The sequence below is a fragment of the Montipora capricornis genome, chromosome 1 (assembly GCF_036669925.1).
Source record: "Montipora capricornis isolate CH-2021 chromosome 1, ASM3666992v2, whole genome shotgun sequence".
Classification (NCBI taxonomy): Eukaryota; Metazoa; Cnidaria; class Anthozoa; order Scleractinia; family Acroporidae; genus Montipora; species Montipora capricornis.
This window is the reverse complement of record NC_090883.1, coordinates 48,654,815-48,662,314: the sequence shown is the minus strand read 5'-3', so window position 1 is coordinate 48,662,314 and position 7,500 is coordinate 48,654,815. Positions and strand designations below refer to the sequence as shown.

General features: G+C 40.7%; 1 protein-coding gene across 1 annotated transcript in view; it reads left to right on the top strand.

Moving 5' to 3' along the window:
- The window catches only part of LOC138015848 (glycine--tRNA ligase-like), a 20,325-nt gene that overhangs the window by 9,716 nt on the left and 3,109 nt on the right, over window positions 1–7,500 (top strand). The window contains exons 9-15 of the mRNA XM_068862972.1: window positions 1,011–1,175; window positions 2,817–2,924; window positions 5,106–5,251; window positions 5,410–5,498; window positions 5,637–5,746; window positions 6,821–6,914; window positions 7,391–7,500. The exon at window positions 7,391–7,500 is cut by the window's right edge and continues 81 nt beyond it. Coding sequence (XP_068719073.1) covers window positions 1,011–1,175; window positions 2,817–2,924; window positions 5,106–5,251; window positions 5,410–5,498; window positions 5,637–5,746; window positions 6,821–6,914; window positions 7,391–7,500 — 822 coding nt within the window. The remainder of the gene's footprint in view (window positions 1–1,010; window positions 1,176–2,816; window positions 2,925–5,105; window positions 5,252–5,409; window positions 5,499–5,636; window positions 5,747–6,820; window positions 6,915–7,390) is intronic.

Here is a 7,500-nt window from a genome sequence, read left to right as displayed (position 1 = left end):
TCACGCAATTGTGATAGCCAATCAGGAACGCTCATTTTGGGAAATAAGCCAATCAGATTGCGTAATAGTCAGACAATGCTTGCTCTTTTTTTGTGTCATGGTCTTGGTCACACTGAAATAAACTTAACAAATCGAAAGTGGTTCAGCGTTGTCTGTACTCTTATCGACAACGATATTCGTCATCACAGTGGTCAAAATGTTGTGGTAGGCGAGTGAGTCTACAACAAATTTTGACCACTGTGATGACGAATATCGTTGTCGATGAGAGTACAGACAACGCTGAACCTTTTCGTCAATTCTTGGGTTTCACTCACGTGATCAACAGCCATGTTTTTCAACGAAAACAAAAGAAGACGTTAGCATAATAATAGCTTTCAATTCCCGGAGGATTGGATCGGGACACCAACATGGCCGCCATTTCATTGTTCGGGGACACCAACATGGCGACCGTGACGTCATGTGAAATTCAAGAATACTGACGGTCTTGTAGCAGAGACTGGCATCTCATGGTTAACTCGTCATGGAGCAATGTTTCTCATGGCTGTCAAGTCCTATAAACTCTTTATATGATTTCTGTCTGTTCTGACAGGAGAACTGACTTCAGTAATCATCTTTTGACGCTCTTTGGCTACGTGTTTGTCTCAAATCTTCAGCAGGTTGGATGCGTGCTTCCTCAAATGCTGTGGCTCCCTCCCACACAGCCGATCTCCATTTGCTGCGGTCACTTGCAACTTCCTCCCAACTTTCTCCATTGATGGAGAATTCTTTAAGATTAAAATCCTCTTATTTTTTCTTGACTCTCACTTTTGAAACGTTTCGTGATATCTGTTGGTAACAGGCAAGAAATTAGCTAAAATCACGGGTTTGTTTTTTGGAAAAACGCATACTCAAGCTGAGCGTGTCCAAGTTTACCGTTATTGCCTAACCCCATTTTTCCCTCTTTTTAATCTCTATTTAATGAAACGAAATTTAATTTAATTCGGAAATTTTGAAATTTATTTGAATGCCAGAAAATTGTTAGCTCCCAGACCATGGGATACTTTCTTGGCCGAGTCTACTTGTTCCTGCTGAAAGTTGGGGCCGACCCGAACAAGATTCGCTTCAGACAGCACATGTTCAATGAGATGGCGCACTACGCATGCGATTGCTGGGATGCGGAACTTCTAACCTCTTATGTGAGTACCGTTTTGTTCTCTTAATAGGCCAGTTTCGTATTCTAGCGGTTGGAGTGGATCTAGCATGAAGTGGAGGCTAATGTGGACAAATTAATTTGCATTTGAAAAGAGTTGCCCGCATTAGCCTCCATTCCATGCTAAATCCAGTCCAGCCGTGAGAATCCGAAAATGGTCTATTCTGGTTCATGCTTAGAAACATCGTTGTGGACTAACACGAGATATTCAAAAGTACCAAAAAGGCGATTTTCGTTATGTTGTCCTTGTACGTTTCTTTATTTGAAAAGCTTTTTTTATTCACATTCTTAACTTATACTCATTTCGCATGCGCACTTGTACTCGCCGTAAAGAGGAGGATGAATTGAATCCCACAACGGGCCGCTCCTGAGATCCATCTGGGGCTAATGATTACGACCTAATTATGATAATTATTAATTGATTATGTTTGCGGCTACCAGCACCGGAAGAGACAAAACACTTTTTTCGCATCATCTTTTGACGCCATCAAATTAAGTTTTATGAGGAAAAACAATTGGCGTGACGTGCTTTAATGGAATTTGTGATAATTGTAAATAAGCATGTATTGCTATTTTGCCAGCCAGTATCAGAGGCCTGGCGAGCCGTGTTAGGTGCGCGGTGGTTTGTGGGATTTAGGTATAGTTTGCAGGAGTTAGAAGGGGTAAGTCATTTTACAGTCAGCCTTCGCTGCGTGCACAGGTCCAGTTTCGTTTATTGTTGTATCTCGCTGAAAAAAAGAGTTTTATGCCTTCGTCAAGGTACTGTTACACTTCTTGCATTTCGTCTCGTTTTCGATGATGATTGGAGGTAAAAGGAGTATTTTCATTGGCTGGTTCGGCAAACCGTTTCGACACAAGTTGCAGGACAGATGTTACACTACGCAATGATTGAAAAACTCGTTACGACGCTGATTGAAGCATTGCGGAAAGTAGAACTCAATTCTACTTTCCAGCAAACGGTTTTTGCAACTTGTCTCGAAACGTTTTTAGCTGTTGCAAGGTATGTTACATTGGGCAATGTTTCGTACAACTTCGTGCAAGTTGCAGGAAACATTGCACAGGTTAACAGCGCCTTTAATTTATAGGTTGTATCAGACAAGCTTCGGAATATTCAATTTGCTAAGTACCATATTTGGAACAACAAGAGCGAGGGGTTTCCAAATATGGTACTTAGCACTGAAACATTCAACCAATCAGTTCGCACTGAATATTTGGAAGCTGTGAACGCGCGTTGAACGTTTCAACCCTTATGGGTTTCTGGTTGTATATGATAGCGTTCATTTACATTTTTAATTGTGTTTTTTAACAAGAATACCCAAGAACCCGCAGGGTCGCACCGCTGCCTTTGTCGGGGGTACACTTTCTCCGATGTTTTCCACCTGTTAGTTTTCGTGTCCGGCTCTGGTGCATCGCTATTCTCTTTATAATAGAGTTGATGTATGAATGTTATCTTATGTACAACGATATTTGTCATCACAGGGGTCAAAATTTGTTGTGGACTCACTGTGATGACCAATATCGTTGTCGATAAGAGTACAGACTACGCTGAACCACGTTGGATTTGTTAATGGAAAAGAAGCAGCGTATTTGTCTTGTTGTATGTTCTGAATCTTTCTTTTTCATGCAGGGTTGGATTGAGTGTGTGGGATGCGCTGACCGAGCTTGCTATGATCTGTCTGTTCACACCAAAGCAGCTGGTGAGAGACTGGTGGCGCAAGTTGACTTGGCTCAACCTGTATCCTTTGACTCTTGCGGGTTCGAATGAGAATCCAAATTAAAACTGGATTCCAAATTAGAATCGGATGTAGTATCGGAATCCGAGTTAAAATGGGTGTCACGATCGTAATCAGAGTGAGATTTCTCTATGCACTTGCGGGAATATCAAAACCAATTATTATATAGATATTGATGAAATACCAGGATTTCTCCTTTTACTAAAAAAATCATATCTTCACCGCGCGCAGTGAACGTATCATTTTTATCTTTCACATGTGAGGATATAGGTGTTGTCATGGTAACCAACATGATTAGCCAATAAAACGCGAGCTTTCTCAACATTGTAAGATACTTTTGTGCTTTAATATAATTCTTTTCCACTACATTAACATTTTTATTGCAAAATTTTACATTATCATGATTTGTTTTTCATAACTTTCACATCTTGTTTCATGTTACACAACATGCGTGTTTTAGCGGTTGGTGACCACTTTTTCATCATTTGGAAAATGAATAAAACAAGTTGTTTTAAATCTAGACATTTCATCAATATCTATATAATAAACAGAACATTACATGGCCGCTTGGGGATACGAATTTTATCTTCTCGTGCTGAAAGTATCTCTCACGAGTGAGCGAAGCGAACGAGTGAGAGATACTTGCAGCACTCGAAGATAAAATTCGTATCCCCGCGCGGCCATGTAATATCCTCTATTTCTCATGCAATTATTTTTTCAGCCTCTGCGTGTGACTCCAACGTTTTGGTTTCCGCTTAAACTCGTGTGCGTACAAAACGAAAAGGAAAAGGAAAATAACCTTTTTAAAGTGTCTAGGCTTCTAGCGCTGGAGCACTAATTGGGAACACTGTAAACTGAAATCAACAAATGAACACAAGTCGAATCATAGGGAGAGAAGAGGAAAGAGGAGAGGGGAAAACCGAAGTACCCGTAGAAAAACCTCTCGAAGCAGAGTAGAGAACCAACAAACTCAATCCGCGTATGACGCCGAGTCTAGGAATCGAACCCGGGCCATATTGGTGGGAAGCGAGGGCTCTCACCACTACGCCAGTTGTAAACTTCACACCGTTCCCCTGAACTTGACAGTGCTCGACCTTGAAATGTAGGTTAAGTTTTATCAAACGGGCCCGGGTTGCTCGAACCATGGTTAGCGCTGAGCAGCGTTAAATACCATGGAAACCTATTGGTTTTGATTCCTCTTAACCAACGGTTAGCGCTAACCAGGCTTCGAGCAACCAGCCCCGGGTTGATATTTATTATAAAGTTAAATTAACCATCGTAAAAAAAAAAAAAAAAAAAAAAAGATCTGTGGGCTGACTATTTTTGGCATGAGCTTTTTGTCAGAGCGACAAAACGTCAGCTTGCAAATCGTTAATTTAACTTGATTGCGTACATACTGATGAAATATTAGGATTTTCCTTCTTGTGAAAAAATCGTGTCTTCACCGCGCGCACTGAATATCTATTTATCTTTTCGTGTGAGGATATGTGTCGTCATGGTAACGAACACAATTAGCCAATAGAACGCGAGCTTCCCTTCATTGTAAGATACTTTTGTGCTGTAATATAATTCTTCTCTACTGCATTAACATTTTTATTGCACAATTTGACATAATCATAACTTTCATATCTAGTATCATGTAATTGTTACACAACTTGCATTTTTTTAGCGGTTGATGACAACTTTTTCGCCATTTCGAAAATGAATAAAACAAGTTGTTTTTAATCTGGACATGTCATCAATATCTATATAATAAACATAATATTATATGGCCGCTTGGGGATACGAATTCTATCTTTTCGCACTGATAGTATCTCGCACTCGTTCGCTGCGCTCACTCGAGAGAGATGCTATCAACACTCGAAGATTAAAGTCGTATCCCGGCGCGGGTGAAACCAAATTTTCGTGTTTCAACCCAACCGACGCAGCACCCTCGGTTTCGTTTGACAGTAACCGGTTTATTATTTATAAAAATTTTCAAGTGCTGATATGATATCAGCCCTCTTAGATAACATTCGTATCCCTGTGCAGTCATGTATACATCCCTCTATATACTCATTGGGTAGGGATTTATCCTTCAGATAGTTATCAACCCCCTTTGAACAACTGAGTCCAAACTGCCTTCTCAGGACGGTGACCTTTGCTTCAATTTCAAACTTTCCACCTTAACTAACGACGTGAAGGAAATGGTTGACGTGGTGGAGATTGTTCCAGAGAAACCTGTCATCGGAAAGGCTTTCAAAAAGGAAGGCAAAACTGTCATGGATTATTTGGCACAAATGGATAAAGACAGTATCAAAATCTTCGAGGATAAAATTAGTGACAGCGGGTAAGTATGTTGGAAAAAAGTTGTCATGTAATCTAACTTCTGCTCGGAACCAAACAGTAGGTGTAATAAGTACGCTGTCACACACTAATTTAAGAAAGAACCTTTTTTTCAATATTTTTCATTATTTTAAGAGAAGATTTTTCTTTACTCTTTCCAAGCGAGGTGACCATAACTATCGATTCTAAAGAGTTCAAGATTGAGAAGTCCATGATCCGGGAAATCAAGCGATACCAAAGAGAAATTCATGGTAAGTGCCTCAGATAATTCACTCGGTTTGCAATTGGCCTCCTTTTTGCAAATAAGTAACGACGTAAACAAGATCCATGCTGCGTTACTAATCGACCCTATTTAAGGCTTTTATTGGAATTTTCTTTTGCGCCTTCAGTTCGTGATGTGGAACCCCACGTGATCGAACCATCCTTTGGAGTGGGAAGAATCATGTATGCTGTGCTTGAACATAACTTTCAAATTCGTGAAGGGGACGAGCAAAGGACGGTAATGTTTGTTTTTGTCATGTTATAGCTTGCCACCTAAGGTTCCCTCGTAGCTTCAGTTGTATTGTTACAATTGGCCTCGAACTGGCATCTGATGGAAGCTCCTCAGCCTCAATTTCAGGCTCGTTCCAGTACAACCATGAGAATATAAGAGATGGCCTATTGCTGATCGAGAAACTGATGCGAGATTTTAAGCCAACCACCAATCGTGGTTATGAAAAATCAAAGCGTTTGCGAAGTTACCTCTGACAATTAATGAAAAATCTCTCTCTCTATGACGAAAACAATCCGGATTGTGTCTACAGTTATGCCACCCGAAGCGCCGTCTGACATCTGATACATCTATACAGGCGAGCGTAAAAATGTCAGTTTTTTTTCTGCCTTTACCATTCCCACCACTTTGCGTGACCTGTGTAACGCAAGACAGCTGACTCGACGCGACACCAGAACCTGCAAATACCTCGTTCTTTCCCCAGTCCGTCGTACTCAAGACAGAGGGCACAGTTTCATCCATGTTCAACTCTTTCTATGGACCTGTTTTCAAAGAAAAAAGAAATACGCAGAATACGACGTTTTGGTTAAGTTCGGAAGTTATATATGGGGTGGGAATTATTTTCAATGAAAATTCCTCTCGCTTCAGAAGCGTTTTTTTCCTTTCAATATTCTTTAATAATACACATTGTTATATGGCTGAGTTTCCCCCTGCCCAGCAGTGACATCTAACAATAAAAACTTTTTCTCGCCAAACGTCTCTGAGCGGGCAACAGTGCAAAATCTATTACGTCAGAGGGTAACAGTGCACTGTTACCCGCGAATGTTGACCGACGACCGCCGTTGTTGTTGTTGCCATTGCACGTTTTTCGTTTTGTGCTATATAACAAATCACTTAATGACTGGTCTCTCGGGAAACAGTTCATTTTGTTTCCCTCGAATCTCAATGTTTCCCTGAGGCGCATCCGAGGGAAACATTGAGATTCTCGGGAAAAAAAATGAACTGTTTCCCTCGGGACCAGTCATTAAGTGTTTACTATGACGTTGCCTAAAGAAACGTATCTGTTATTTTTTGTTTCATCAGTGGTTGTCACTGCCTCCTGCTGTTGCTCCCGTCAAATGCTCCGTGCTGCCTCTCAGTAAAAACAAAGAATTTGGCCAATTTGTCAAGAAGCTATGTAAGTAAGCAAGGATCACAGTGGGATAGCACTCGCTTGCTAATTGTCTCGGGTTTGATCTGATGTTAGTTGAGTTTGTTGGGTTTCGTCTCTACCTCGGGTAGGGAAAAGCGAAGAAGTTTAGATGACTATCTTTCTTTACAAAAAACGAAGGAGCTGATATGGCTTCGTTTGCAGTCTTTTTATTTATTATAGTATTCGACTATACACCTTATTCCGAAATGGCCATCATTTGGATTTTAGTATTCGTTTGTTTGCTTGCAAATTAACCCTTGTTGCTTGGTTCAAAGTTTTAACTTTAAACGAGGCAACATGGGCTAAATTGCAAGCAAACAAAAGAATGCTAAAATGACGGTCATTTTGGAATAAGGTGTCTACCAGCCAGCCAATATCTGTGGTTGTTGTTGAAGAAAGGTTGTCGAAAAACAAGGAAATGTATATCACCAAATGTCGAATCCCTTCTGTGTTTTGTATAGCGGAGGCCTTGACAGAATTGGATATTTCGCACAAAGTGGACGACTCCAGTGGGTCGATTGGGCGGCGTTACGCTCGGACCGATGAGATTGCTATTCCGTTTGGTATCACA